This window comes from Natrix helvetica, assembly GCF_964273705.1.
Source record: "Natrix helvetica genome assembly, chromosome: 5".
In the NCBI taxonomy this organism is placed as follows: domain Eukaryota; kingdom Metazoa; phylum Chordata; class Lepidosauria; order Squamata; family Natricidae; genus Natrix; species Natrix helvetica.
Window position 1 is genome coordinate 67639377 of NC_138551.1, and position 15713 is coordinate 67655089.

At 38.0% G+C, this 15713-nt stretch overlaps 1 protein-coding gene and 1 long non-coding RNA gene across 4 annotated transcripts in view; one reads left to right on the forward strand and one right to left on the reverse strand.

Moving 5' to 3' along the window:
* Positions 1–15713, reverse strand: part of LOC309392387 ((E2-independent) E3 ubiquitin-conjugating enzyme FATS) — a gene marked incomplete at its 5' end in the record, with an annotated part of 122057 nt that overhangs the window by 23464 nt on the left and 82880 nt on the right. Inside the window, 4 exons of one of the 3 annotated variants that reach the window (XR_014175436.1) lie at positions 1837–1933; positions 3826–4027; positions 5334–5527; positions 11754–12041. Coding sequence is in view for 2 of the 3 variants with exons in the window: in XM_081953568.1 (XP_081809694.1) it covers positions 3826–4027; positions 5334–5527; positions 11754–12041 (684 nt within the window). The remainder of the gene's footprint in view (positions 1–1836; positions 1934–3825; positions 4028–5333; positions 5528–11753; positions 12042–15713) is intronic. The other 2 variants (XM_081953568.1, XM_081953569.1) reach the window with 2 other exon arrangements.
* On the forward strand, positions 2258–13809 carry LOC309393352. The gene is made up of 3 exons (XR_014175576.1): positions 2258–2501; positions 12352–12414; positions 13708–13809. It is a non-coding gene; the product is annotated as an uncharacterized lncRNA (long non-coding RNA).

Here is a 15713-nt window from a genome sequence, read left to right on the forward strand (position 1 = left end):
AAAGAGAGAATAGCTCCCTGTAACTTCCTGCCTCCACCCACTTTGTCAACGGGCCATTAAGGTGGCCAAGCCAGTCTCTTTACATAATAAAGAGTTCTCCCCTTCAGCTCCAGGGGGATGGGATTAAGGCATGATAATATTGGCCCTTTACCCAACTCCCCACATGGCATCTGAGAACTCAACCAAACCTGGATTCAAAACACAGCCTAGAGCAGCGATGGCGAACCTTTTTTGGCTCGCGTGCCATAAGTGGGGGGAGAGCAGGGGGGTTGTGTGTGGGTGTACCACACCCATAATGCAATGCGCAACCCCCCCAGTGCACATGCGCACACTACAGATGCGACCCCCCATTTTTTGCATGCTTTTTTCACCCTCTCCAGGCTCCAGAGGCTTTATAGGCGCTTGGGGAGGGCAAAAACAGCCTCCCCCCCCGGAAGCCCTCCGGAGGCTTCAGGGACCTTCAGGTCTTCCGCTCCCGAACTTCCGATTTGCCTGTAGGGCTGGGTGTTTGCGCTCCGGAGGCTTCAGGGAAGCTCATGAAGCCTCCGGGGGGCGGGGGGAGGCACTTTTACAATACAATACAATACAATACAATACAATAGTAGAGTTGGAAGGGACCTTGGAGGTCTTCTAGTCCAACCCCCTGCCTAGGCAGGAAACCCTATACCGTTTCAGACAAATAGCTATCCAACATCTTCTTAAAGACTTCCAGTGTTGGGGCATTCACAACTTCTGGAGGCAAGCTGTTCCACTGATTAATTGTTCTCACTCCTTTTCACCCTCCCCAGGCTCCTATAAAGCCTCTGGAGCCTGGGGAGAGCAAAAATGGCTTTAAAAAGGGGTGAACTCAGCTGGCCAGCGTACGCATGCGCGCTGGCCAGCTGACAGGGCAGCGCCTCGCATGCCCTGGCAAATGGCTCCATGTGCCACCTGTGGCATGTGTGCCATAGGTTTGCCATCACTGGCCTAGAGATTTGCCCCTGCATGGCCCCATGGGAGTCTGACAACCAATCAGAATACAAGATCAAGATCAAAGGCCAGAGAGGGCATAAAACCAGGGACTTAGCATCTCAGCCTGCCTTCTTTTTTTCTCCACCAACATTGAAGCATGTGATCACCTTTTTCTGTTCAGGACTCAAGCCATGTGACGCTGTCCACCATTAAAACCATCTTTCTAAGCAGCCTCCATGTCTCCAGTGTCTTTTTCCCCACTTGGAGCCGAACCCAGAAGGACATTTCTTTCATCAGGAGAAAATGGAATATTGACAAGTCAACATGCATCTTACAGGACCCAAGAGAAGCAGAATCTCAAGAACAGGAAGGAGCAATGAGATAAGAGTTATTTCCTATGGGGAAGCAGCTTTCCCACTAAAATTACAAAGCTCCAGCAGTCTCAGATGAAAATCAGCCTTCAGAGTATTTCAACTTGAACAGCATCTAAGGCAGAAAGTATTGGTTCAGCTACTGAACAGAGACAAGATGCCCTTATAAGGTGATTTCTAGCTAATCCATCAACAGCTTGACCTGATATGGCTTCAACGTCCATTACCTCCAGCCAGCATGTGGTTTATTCTCCACTGAACAATCTATCCATTTAAATAACTTTTCAAAACAAAAGCTTTCAAAAACAATTTAAAGCAACAAGATCAATTAATCTAAAACTGCTCAGGACTCACCAGATGAAACCATAAGTATCAGAGCTTCTAAACATAAGAAACAAATACTCAATATTCAAGCATTCTTGCCATCCTTTTATCCATGTCTTTTGTCTTATTTTACCCAGCAAAAACAGAATTTCAGGAGTTATAACTACAAGCCATATCAGTGAGTATTTACCCAGATTCCAGGGAAAGTAGAAGAATGTTTTCAGATTGTAAGTAAATCTGAATAACAACTATCTTAAGATTCTATCCTTTGTATGTCTGTTGTTCAGCTGTTAAGAAATGAAAGGCTGTTCTTATACTTTGTTTTAAAATAAGTAGTTTTAAAACATGTTTCTAATACCTTAATGAATGTACAAATTATAAGACAACTTCCAGATAACAATAATTAACAATCATGTCAGCATACAAGAGCTAGGTAGGTTAAAGATAGTTAATTTGTCCAAATATGCTAGGGACAAACAATTTTAATGGGCCATGCAGGTATCTGGAATTTTAGAAGAATGTTATAGACACTCTCATAAAATGGTTGCCCTGGGGAATGAGGCCAACCACAGTGTAACAATTGATGTGAAGGGGATTTACCTGATGTAATGGTATGTATGTCAAGGTACTGAGGATTTAATGGCTGCCAGCTGATGAAAGGTTGTAAGTTGTAATCAGTAAGCTGATTCAATGTAAGGCAAGATTGATGCAATGAGGCTGATTCATTGCAGCTATGATATAACCCTTTTAAGACTCTGATGGGAGGTCCACACAAGTCTATATATATAGGTGGTCATTAGAGGGTGTTTCACTCTCGTCGTGATGTCCATTCTCTCCTTGTGTCGGAGCTGGGTAGTAAGGGATTTTCATCTACCACGTATATTTCTGTATATATAAACCGCTGTTAATTGTCTTAAGGCTCTATGTGCTGTGTTATGCTCCTGGGGTTTATCTTATAATACTAGTCATGTTGCCAAAACTCTGACAATGTGGGAATGCTCTTAAGAGGCAGGAGGAAGGTCTCCAGCCTGGGAAATGGTCTGAGAAGAGATAAATCAATCCCTACAGGAGTGTTTTTGGAGAGACTGTCCCTAGTAAATCAGCCTTCAGAGTATTTCCACTTGAAAAGCATCTTAGACAGACTAAAACAAGAGGAGGGGAGAAATATTTTCCAAGATGGCTGTTAGCCTTCAAGGTAGTCCAGACCACAAGCAAACCTGGGAACATTTTATTATAAGGTTACATTAAACAAAATCTCACAGGATTGAAAGCATTTCTGCCTTTCGCTCTTTTTTGTTTCTAGAAAATCAGAACGGGTGTCTTCCAAAACATTTCCTATGCTTTTCCCCAATTGAGCTGCCTCTTATCCAACCACTGCTAGGCTTGCCCCTATATCCCAGGATCATTCCCACATACCATCACATCTGGTGAAGGAGTCCTTGTCAATCTCTTGAGCTCCCCCTCACTCCCACTATAGACTTGATTGCCCTGCTTGCCTTTGTCTGTTTCCCCCCAGGAAGATGGACATATTTCTAAACAAATGTCTGGATTGCAACCATCAATCATTTCCATTCAACCAATGTTTATGGGACCTATAGCATGTGAGTACGAGTGTGTCCCAGGAACATTTTTGTCAATACAGATGACGCTACAGATTTGTGCTCTACTTTAATTTTCTCCTCCATTTCATCAGAAAAATTATAATTGAAATGGGTGTGGAGAGGGAAATATCCTTGAGCACACTGGAACCTAAAGGTATCATAGTGTCTATCCTACCCTAAAATATATTGTGAGGCAAAATAATTCCCCCTTATGGAAACAGTGGATGGGAAAAGGAGAGCAAAATCAATTCATTGCAAAGAATTTAAGGGGTTATAGATTAATACATCAATATAAGCCAACAATTTCCTTTTAATTTTTTTTTTAAACGGGGGTTTTATTTTGGCTTTTAGTTGGGATTTTACAGTACATCTATTACATTGGAAACTGCTACTGTTTAAATTTGTCAATACATAAAAGAGCAAATAAGTAAATAAATAAAAATGAATGTGATATTTAGCCATATCACCAACAGTGAAAGCAATAACGCACAGTTTCAAAAATGTGGCAAAGAGTAGCATGCATGCATAAGACAAAAGACAAATTTTGCAGACGACTTAATGGAGCTTACTCAACTTACCACTCAGTGGATGAGGAACAGTGTATTGTTTCTTCTTACTTGTAATGGGAGTAGGGAAAAGCTTGCAGGATAGAGCAGTTCCTTGTTTTTTCCCCAAATCCTCACTTTGTTGTGCTTTCCTCAGTTGTACTATGTGTTCAAGTTTTTTTAATCGTTCTTGTGAGTGGGAAATAAAATGAGGCTTGTGAACTTCCAGGGCCTCCTGAAATAAGCAGAAATAAAGAGGACATCATTCGGTCACCCTTAGTGATATTTTTCTATCGTCCCAGGAAAGGATCAGGACGTTTTCTTTTCAAATCAGTCATCTGAAATTCTAGATGCAGTGACTGTAATGGGGCATCTTTTGGCAATGTAGACTGTGCAACTTCATAGAAAAATGGGTACTGGCTTTTGCCACATATATAAGAGAAGATAACCAGTGCTGTGCACATATTCCTTAATCAAATTTGTTCATTTTGTTCTAGTAGGATATTTTATTTATTTGTTTATAAAAGTTTTATGCTGCCCATCTCACTATCCAAAGCAATTCCAGATGGCTTACAATAAAATAAGAAAACAATAATAAAGAATTGAAGAGGACGTGAAATGTCTTCAATTTCCTATGTTCCAATAATACTTACACTGGGAATTTGAATAGAAGCTTGTGTATAACCAACATGGTTTTCCTGAAGTTAATGCAAGTAAAAACTCATTGCAGAACTCCAAAAATGGTAGATTGGGTGAGAGCCCACTAAATATAAAGAAATAAGAAACACGTAGGCATACAAGGCCTGGTCCCTTTATTCAATCTTGCATATCTTATGCAAGTCTAATACTTGAATGGACTATATTTTGCATGTGCTATTTAAAACCAGCTCAAATTCCCAGGACCACACATAAAATAATCCCCTGAGCCTGCTTCAACCCCTATTACTGAAAATTAGTTGGTTTTCTGCTATTTTGAGGATAAAAAAAGACCTAGGAATTGTAATGTAAACACTAAAATATACTTAATATAATTCAAAAGCCAAAGATCCCTCCCCCAACCTCACAGGGGACAGATTATGGCTGTAACCACATGTGTATCCATCTTCTTTACATAATTGCTCTGTCAAAAATATTCAGTATTCTGAATTTGAGGAAGAGAGATATTTTCCCAGAGCTAGTTGCATAGAAATCCTAGGATATGAATTCACCTAATCTTCTGCAGTTAAGGGGAATTATCAAATTAATAATAACTGTAAATAATGAAGAGGGAGATGGTAAGAAAAAGTATACAATATACACAAATATTAGCATGCATAAACCAGGATACTAGATAAGTCATTTCCAAATTCAGTTCTCAGTGTATCATGTAAGCAAATTGCTTACTGCTTCTCAGCAATAAGAGCACTTTCATAAAACTATTGTTTTGGTGCTTTTAAAAAAACATAGGAGCAATAAATATCTTTTTACCCCTAGTAGATTTCCAAGGAAATAAGCATATTAATAACCATATGAAGAGTTAGCAGGGAATGTGGATATTTTACCCTGAGAGTCAGTGGGCTTGCAGGAATTTTCTCAGGCTCAAAGCAGATCTCTGAATGTTGGAAAGCTTCATATTTCTCACGAGGAACATCTGGTTCATGGGCTGCAGAGGTGGTTAACCTATTGACCATCTCTTTCTTCACATTTATCTTATGTTCTTTGGAATGGCTGGCTGACCCATATAATTTGTAATCACCTAATAAAGACAGAAAGGCTTATTTATTAAGGGATGGTAGCCAATTTGTTTTTCGATTCTTCTAGATATTTTCAAACCCAGAAGGCATCTATAAAAGAAATATATACTTGAAGTTGTTGAGTAGAGAATGTAGAGTTTTGTGCTTGCTTAACCCTGGAAGTCAAATCACACAAAGTTTCATAAATAAGCAAAAAGCATTGCGAAAGTTTTCCTTCAGCTGGAGATCCACTAAATCTGGGTGTATACCAGGCCTATTGTATTTAACTAATTATACACCAGGAGAAAATGAAAAGACAGAATCTATATATTGTATATTTCAAAATCCTTTCAGGTTATTTCTGAGCACAGAAAGAGAAGGCAATAGAAGAAATAGTTTTCCATCTGCTTGCTGAGGCCAGATTCTACTAGCCTCCCCCCCCCCCAAAGCATTCACTCAGACCTATTGACTTGTTTCCATCAAGCCATTATAAGAAGTGTGATTTTCATTTGTCTTTATTGCTTTCTTCCTCCCCAACACTCTTTTTTTTGGTACGCTGCATATTACGTCTTTTAAATAGAAGAGTCTAAAGGCAGATGCTATCATGTTACTTTATTGATCTCTAAGCCTCTCCAGAATAGCTGTAGAACGACCTCTTTAAACTGGATGAACAGTCACCCTGATGGCAGATGCTGTTCTGTTCAAGTAGGTCTAAAGTGAAACAGATTAGGGCAAAAGGCCTCTAGCTTCTGAGATGTCTGTAACTAACCAGAAAAAAAAATGGTGTATTATGGTGACTAGCACCCAGGAGATGCCAATTCTATATGCAGCAGCTGTGAAAAAGGCAAACTGCATGCTATGGATCATTAGGAAAGCAACTGAAAATAAAAATGCCAACACTGTAATGTCCTTATGGTATGTTCATATATAAATTGCTGCATACAGTTTGGTTCTCCAGATTAAAAAAACAAGACACATTAAGTGCCTTCTCTATGCTACTGTCTAGCCTGAAAGAAAGATGTTGGGTGGGAGTGTGGTACACGATCAAAAGATATAAAACCATGCATGAATGGAGACACAGCAAAGAGAGAGAAGTTCTCCTTTGTTCTTCAGAACATTCGGACTGAAGAATTATTGTCCAATGAACCTCTTTAGAAGCAGATACAGGGCAAGCAAAGAAAGCACTTCTTCATATAGCAAATAATTAACTTGCAAAATTCAGGTATAAATTGCTGGAGGATAATAACATCAGAGGTATGTACTCTATCTCCTGGTTGGGTCCCATTGCAGAGGCATCCTAACTACAGTGAGGGGATTTAACCCAGCAGGGACAATTTTACATTCTTGTATCCTTATATTCTGGGACCTCTTGAGGCTGAAATCCTCTAACCAACCAAAGAAGGAAGAAGTAATAATGCGGAGTCCCCTAAGAAAATTCTTGGAGGAAGAGATGTGAATCAGAAAGTTCACCCTGCAGTTCATACTGTTGGCAGCTACTTTTAATCATTTCTAACCAGAAATGTGAGAATTGCTAAAAATCCCAGAGGTGAAATGCTACCCCCAAAACTTTAACCTTAGACTGTCTACTGTCGACCTAACCCCATTCCTAAGAGGTCTGTAAGGGGCGTGCATAAGCACACCAATGTGCCTACCGTTCCTGTCCTAATGTTTCTTTTTATTTGTATCCATTTCATGTATCCAAAATCATGTTTATACATATATATGTTGTTTCATACTTGGTTGGTTAAATAAATAAATAATATATAACTATAACTATAACTATAACTAACTATAACTATAAATTAAATATAAATATAAAAGTTCCGACGACCAGCTGTGTGACAATCAACTGTGCCCCACGATTTATATTCGCTAGAAAGCAGGAAATCCTGCTTTCTAGCGAATCTAAATTGCGCGCACAGCTATCCCCCCCTCCTGCTTTTCTACTTACCTTCAGGGGTGAAATTCTCTGAAGTCTGCTACCGGTTCGCTTCAACACACATGCGCGCGAAGCGAATCAGTATCAGACTTCAGAGCACTTCACCCTTGAAAAATCCTATTTATTTTACTACCCATTTCACTTTAATTAGGCAATATCCTAGACTAGCAGTTCTCATTTGTTTTGAACTGTAAATTGTCCTAATGATTTATGTTTGCAAATTCTTATAACTTAAAGGCTTTATATCCAACCTCTAATTTATGTAACAACTAATGAAAATTGCAACAACTTATTTTGATGCAGATAATGTTACTTTAATCCTTTGACATTCAGCATTTTATCCAGCTTTTAAAATGTGAATTCCTCTGATGGAAGCTCGTTTGAAAAGCAAGTGCCATGTTGCATGCAACATTCACCAGCATACTTTCAGAAACTGTACTTAATACAAATGTTCATCTACTACAATGTAAGTGAGGTGGTCAGTGGGGTGGAACATTATCAAAGAATTCAACAGTTTATAATATACTTCTACACCAATTACGCATGTCTACTCATAGCATCACATATGGAATGTTTTGATCTAACTTTAGTTGCTTCACTAATGATGGATAGAATATGTTTATATTCTGGATTATTCTTTCTCTGGCAATTATACCCCCTAAAGTGCTATTACTAATAGATGAGAAACTAATAAAATAAATATTAAAACACGATAACAATTCATTATAAATTAATCTAGTCAGATTTTTAAATTGTTTTCATTATTTATTATCCCGATTAAGTGTTCTTTTATGATCAACATTTTCTCGCTTAATTTATTAATTCAGAGAGGAAGTTGTATCTGAAATTCAAATAGCCATTTACAAAATACTATACGGGCCTCTCACTAAAAATGCAGGTTTAATTAGAATAACAAATAAAGCATCATTGATGTCCCTTTCTTGCCAAACTGACAATAAACCTAGCACATTGTTTCAGAGAGCCAGTTGCAGAAAGAAATTGTTGTATTTGTACATACTAGAAACTTTTTCAGACCAGCAAATAAACAATGTGTTCCGCACCTTTTTGGGAACAGTATACAATACCATATTTTTCGCCCTATAAGACGCTCCGGAATATAAGACGCACCCAATTTTAAAGGAGGAAAATCTAGAAAAAAAAGATTCTGAACCAAATACTGTAGTAAAATATTTTATATCAACTGTATAAAGTTAACAGCAGTTTAAGAACAATTTTATGTCCCCCATTTTTAGATGACCCAGGTGGCTACATTCGGTGTATAAGACGCACCCAGATTTTTACCCTCTTTTTTGGAGTAAAAAAGTGCGTCTTATAGGGCTAAAAATACGGTACTTCATTGATAGTTGCTTGGATTATTTTGTAGTTCCCACTAGTTATTGCTTGCAGGCAAATGGTATTTCTTGCAGTTCTTCCAATGCACCTTTTGCTATTGTGTCATGCCGTTGTTGTAGTCAGTCTGTTCAGTCTTCTTGCAGTAGCTAGCTAGATGGTCAACTGTTTCTTCAGCTTCTTTGCAGAGTCTGCATTTACTGTCTGTTGCTGTCTTCTCAATTCTGGGATGGATTCTCTGTATGCTTTTGGTCTCAATGGTATACTAGCTTCAATGCAGCTTCCTCACTTCAGATACTCTTCCAATATCTTTATTTCTCCTTCAACTCACTGGTGCACTTGCAGCATTCCATGCTCATCTAGTTTCCTTGGTAAGTAAAGTCTGCCAACATTGCTGTGGGGTTGAAAGGCATGATTCATTGTAATTATTTTTTCTGGTCATCTTATCCAGGGCTTTTAGTTCTGCTTGAGTCCAGTCCACAACTCCAACTGTGTATCTAATGAATGGAATTGCCCAGGTGTTAATTGTTTGATATTTCCTCCACTGTGTTTGGACTTTTAATATCTTCTTCACTCTCATGATATATTCACTACTAACCTTCCTAACTTTGGTATCCTTGATGTTGTCAGTTGTAAGAAGGGACAGATATTTGTAGTTTCTTCACGTAGGCTGTTGATATTATTTCCATAAAGGATCCTCATTCCAGATTTCTTTGTTTCCCTGGTTGATAGTAAGGATGGCATATTTGTTTAATCCAACCTCCATTGCAATATCTTGGCTATATTGATGTCTTGGCACAACACTTTTCTTATTTTTACTGACCTGTTATTTTAGGTACCTGAGTATCCAGTCATGTGGCAAGGAGTCAAATGCTTTGTTATAATCACTCCAAGGTTCATTTAAATTGGTCTCCTTCCTCTTGCAATTTTCCAAAATCATCTTATCAATTAGGAATAGATATTTTGTTCTTTGGGCAATTTCCATGTTTGTGGTGCACTGTATAGCTCTTCTTCTTGATTTTTGATTTTGTATCCAAGATATTCCATTATAACAGCAGCTGTGCTATACAATACTTGGGTCGTTCTTTGTAGTGAGCTGAGTCTTATATTTGATATTATGGTATTGGCATCATTTAATACTTGTGCTATTTCTTTGGAACAAACTTCAATGCAGGCAACCTCTTTCTGTCCTTTTGTGCTGTTCTAGATCAGGGATCCCCAACTGAGCCATGGCCCACTACCAGTCTGTAAGTTGTTCAGAATTGGGCCATCTGAAGTGGTGGGCGAATGCATGCATGCATCCTCACTTGCACGAGGAGTGGGCAAGCATTTGTGTGCTCCATTTGTGCAGGCAATGTGCATGCATGCATGCCACTTGCGTAAATGGAGCTGTGTACACACACTTGAGCTTGCCCGCCGCTTGCCTTGAACCACCTCCTCTGCCCCACACCGGTCTGCAAAGCTGGAAAGGTTAGGGAATTCTGTTCTACTTGTTCAATTATTCTTTGTTTCAAATCTTTTTTTTAGATGTCTTTATTCTTTCTGAGGAGAAAGCAGAGGACAGGGTCCCTGGTTTCATAATGTGCTGACTTTCTCTACTGCAAACTCTCCCTGGTTTGCCTCTACAGTCTGAGTTACTTCTGGCAAGCTTTCTTTTCTTCACCATGGATAGACCTTTGCATTTCTTCTAATTCTGTTTCAATGAATACTTTATTTTGTATAAATCGATGATGATCCAATACCCTTGTTCTGTTATTTCTGATTCTGGATGTTGTTATTTCCAAAACTGGTACATTCTTTTGAGATATCCTTCTACTGTTATATTTGGTTTGTGATAAGAGATGATTATTTCTTTGTTTTCAACCTTTGTATATTTCTGTATTTGCAACGGGTAAACAACTTCTGTTTCAATAGTGTTGCAGCTGCTGGTCCTGGTTGCTCAGCCAATACTCCTGAGCCCTGTAGACCATTGGTGACCAGAGGTCCATAGAATCCAACATCTAGCATGGTCCTTGCTGACTTATGCAATGGCTGATCCAGTATGGGCTACTGTAAATTTCCTTTCATCATATTGTTCATAAGACATACATTCTTTGTATGGTTCCTCTGAAGGAATCTCTGATGAGACCTTTCCAGTATGGCTGAACCTCTCGTATCCATGTCAAGTTAGTGCCTCAGTGGGGTATTAACATAATAAAAGAGTTGGAAGGGAATTTGGAGATTTTCTAGTCCAAACCCCTACTCAAGTAGGAAAACCCTATAGTATTTTGGACAAATGGTTGTCCAATCTCTTCATAACAACCTCCAGTGTTGGAGCACCCCCAGTTTCTAGAGGCAAGTCATTCCGCTGATTTAATTGTTCTAACTGTCAGGAAATTTCTTAGTTCTAGGTTGGTTCTCTCCTTGATTAGTTTCCATCCATTGCTTTTTTTCTGCCTTCAGATGCTTTAAGAATAGGTTGACCCCCTTCTCTTCTTTGTATCAGTCCCTTAGATATTGGAACATTGTTATCCTGTCACTCCTAAACCTTCTTTCCATTAAACTAGACATACCCAATTCCTACAGCCATTCTTCATATGTTTTAGCCTCCAGTCCCCTAATCCTCTTTGCTGTTCTTCTCTGCACTCTTTCTAGAGTCTTGACCTATTATGTTGTTATTATTATAATTAGTAGTAGTAGTAGTAATAGTTGAATATTACTGAAAATAGCATTTATTAAATTATTTCATATAATAAATGTTTGTGGATTGATGAACAAACTGAAACTTTATGAAGGGGTTGATGAAAGTTTCTGCTAAAGACCATTGACAACATCTTGGCTTTATATAAATGCATGGGAATCCATTGCATTCCAATGCAAACATTTCAAAGCAGACAGTTGCAGAGAAACCTCCTAGTACAATAGTATGCCATTTAATTATAATGTAAAAAAATTTTCCTTATAACTGAAGCTATGCTTACCTTTGGAGCATGGAACTTTCCCGTTACAATCATTTTCATCCAATAATGATTTTGATGATACCTTGATGTGGTGTGCAAGATCAGAAAACTTGTGGTTTTGGAAAACTTGAGCTTTTCTCTCGTTGGACTCTGATGTACCTTTGGGTGGATGTTTGTCTTTCAAAGAAATCCTACCATTTATTATTAATTCTTTTTTAGATGATTGCTCCAGAAAGGAAGCAGATGCAAGTTCGTGGTATTTGTCTCTCCTGCTTTGCTTTCTGTTGCTTCCTGAGAATCCATGTGCATCTATTAAAAATTAAGAAAAGGAAAACCAATTGCAAACCATGCATGGTATACCTTTTCACACTCCTTGTGTTATTTACAAAACAGCAATTTTTTTTTAAATTAAAGGATCGAATTCATTATACTTTTACATTTCAAAGAAGTAGTGCTGTCTCACCATGACTAAAAAACTGTGTACGATCATTAGCCTCTTCACTTGCTTGCTCCCTAAACTGTTTTTAATCATGTCATTTTTTTTTTCTAACAAGACTACCTGTGATTACAAATCAAAGCCTTCCTAAGCAGCACTGACATTTCATTTCCATTTCCACAGTACAAGATTGTACATGCTACAACTTTAAGAAAGCCACTGGGGAAATAATTGTCAAGAATTAAGGTACGCTTCATAAAAGATACATTACTGGTGTAATTTATTTCATAAACATATTGCAGCAGCTCACTGTTTGACTCAGATATTCGACTACAGATAGGCTTTCTCTATTTTGGAGGCAGAAATTTATCGCAATTTATGTAGCTTTTTGTTAAGTTTCTTGGAGTGGAAATGTGAGAAGATTAGTGAACGATGTAATCTGATTCGGAACAAAAGACAAATTAATGGCCATTAACCCAAATGACTGATTATTGAGATTCCAATGTAAAATGGATGAATAAGCCTAGATCTTTGGAACTGAGACTCTTCTGTACGGTTTACCCAGGAGAAAGCAGCTGGGCTTCCTGTCAAAAGATATATGTATTTTGCCAGAGTCATATTTCCCAGTGAAGCCCAGAACTGGCTTTATGCTACTTAGAAACAGAAGGAGATGAAGGTGATACTGGTGGCAATGTCAGTCCATTTTAACATGTAATTTTATTAAAACGCCAAAGTCATATGCTTAAGTTTGAGGATTTTTTAAAAAAAAACCTATTCAACCAACATTTATGGTATTCTTCATGAAGAAATATCAATCACCCAAAACTGTCTGGCTTGTGACTTCCCTTTTCTATAATAAACTTTGAAGTTCACCTGTACAGTACTTTTCTAAGTAAATTGGAATAATCAGATTTAACTGCCCTGCTCTAACCTTATGTTAGCCCTTATGCATGCTTATTCTTGTATACTTTTGAATAGGTATGGGAATTAAGGAATTATTTGAATATACTGTTTGGGTGTGCTGAATTGCTAACCTAAAAGGCCTGAAAATCCATCAGCATGGTGTCTTTCCTATCAACCAAGGCAACCCAAAGGCATTTTGCCAGCCAAGTTATTTTAATATATTGTATGAGAGAAAATGATCGCTCCTCCCTAATTTGATAATAATAAAAAAAGACAAATTAAAGAATAACTTTCCAAAACTATAAATTTAGTGCTAATGGTGCTAATTTGGTTTCACCAAGATTGGAGCTCAAATAACATTTGATATCATTAACTATGATGAATGGGCAGAAAATAAATTTGGATCCATTATTATAACAAATTAGCTTTCTCTCATACCAATAACAATACTCAAGCTGCTAAAATGAAGGTGGTTGAGAAAAAATTAGCATGTGTTTTTATGTGTAAAGACATAAACAGACATCTGTTCTGGAGCTGAAAATATATTCTTAGGCTGAGCTCAAGTTCAGATATGCTCTTTTCTACAATTTTAATTGTCTATTCCCAGAATGATTAATTTGCATTTTTTTCTGATAGTGAATCTCAGGAGTCTGCTAGAAAACAGAAGTAGATCACACATCTCAATCTGCTCATTGTGTTATAAAATACCAAGCTGATCGTACCTCAGTTGACACTAGGAAGGTACTTCTTAAATTGCTACAGTATTGTTCCTGAAATAGAGATTGAGTTTTCCCCCTTCCACACATTTTCTATTTTTCCTATCCCATCTCTCTTAATTTCCTAAACATATTTAATATATTGTCTCTTTCATACGCTCCCAGTGGGAGCTACAAGGAGACTCTGCTGGTTCAACGACCTTTTTGGTAATGGAATTAGAGTAAGGTGCCCCTTAATTACAGCAGTGAAGCTAAAATAAAACAATTTTTTGCAAGGAAAAAAAATGAAAAAGCTCATCCTATTTGGCAAGAAGATTTCTCTCCAGCTGTGATTTCTATTAAATTTTGATGGTTTCGCTACAGACTCTTTCTACAATCAGAATGGGTTCAAGTTTTCTGGGCCCACTCAGCTGGAACCCTCATTCTAAATAATCATTCACTTTTCTGTCCCCTATGTAAGACAAGTCTAAAATTAAGACTGCATAATCCATATAGTTTGCAGAACTATAAAAGATAATGCATTTTGGACACCAATGCATAGAGGCCTTGTAGAGTGGCTTTTTCTGAGAAATAAGCAGGCAATAGAAGAAAGTAGTATGCTGTAGGGAGGGACAGAAAACAATGAACAGACACAACATGTCATGGAAAGAACAATATAACCTAATCAATACTGTAGTGCCAAATTGGAAAAATTCCTTTGAAGCAAGAGATGTACACAGGGTGCTGTGCCAGAATGGCATGATCTGGCATTGTATACTTCCCTACATTCCACTCAGAACATTTCCACCCAAAGTTTTGTGCCACTCCCATATATGCTTCTCTTCTTACAATCCCCAAATGTTTTTTTGGGGGGGAGGGGGGGTTGGTTGGTTATTTCCAACTCTGTTGTAGTACAGAAATAATTGCTCTGAGGTCAGGTTTAGCTGGTAAAGCCTAGAACTCTGTGAAAGTTAGTCAGTGGAAACAATGGAAACCATGACTTCCTCATCCTTCCTATGATTCCTGAATTTTAGCTGCACTCGCACGTCGTTTAAAGGCCTTAAGACCCAAATAAACACATAGAATTAAAAGTGACAAGATTCCTGCAAAATTTCTCCCAATATTCAGCAGGGGATGTAGCCCAGAATGCTTGAGTTTTTATTTTTCCCCTTTTGAGTAAAACCTTTTTTGAGTAAAACCTTTTTTTGAGTAAAACCTTCCCCTTTTGAGAAAGGATTTTTGTTACTAGAGGACCTGTGTTCCCTCAAGCATTTTTATGTCTTGTGCTTGGTGCTGCAAAGCCTACAATAATGAAGGTACTGCAATTCTGGGCCATTTTCAAACTCTTGTTAAGGAACTGTGGAATATAAATTATTGTAGAATAGGTGTACCATGAGATAAGAGGTAAATACTCTTATGTGAGCATTTATTAGCTTAACAAAATTCACAGGTAGCTTAGCATACTTAGATAATCTTCTATGTTAAGACAGCAATTTAAGTTACAATGTATAAATCTCATCTGCAAGAATGATAGGGTTTCCAAAATATGTACTGCCATTCTGGCAAATACAAAGATTAAAAAATGAAAAAAATAAAATAAAAAATGTTACATAGAAACTATCTGGCTCTGAATTGTAGAGATGTTTTCTAGAGTTTTTAGCTATTTTTCTTTACTCCTTTTTGAAAACAAAACAAGCTCATAAGAAATGAACAAAAAGGAGAGAGGAGGAGCCAATGTCGCGACGAGACAACATGCGATCTCAATGCTCTGAGATCACCACCAATACTTTTGCCGCTGGATGGTCCAAACGGACCTAAACCGTCCCGCAGAGACAGTGAATGGGAAGAATACGTCCTGCTGATCTCAGGGACATCGCAAAGTCTCTGATCGATCCAGGAGAAGTTCTTCTAGCTGGCAACAAAAGCACAGCCCCTAGGCTGATGAAG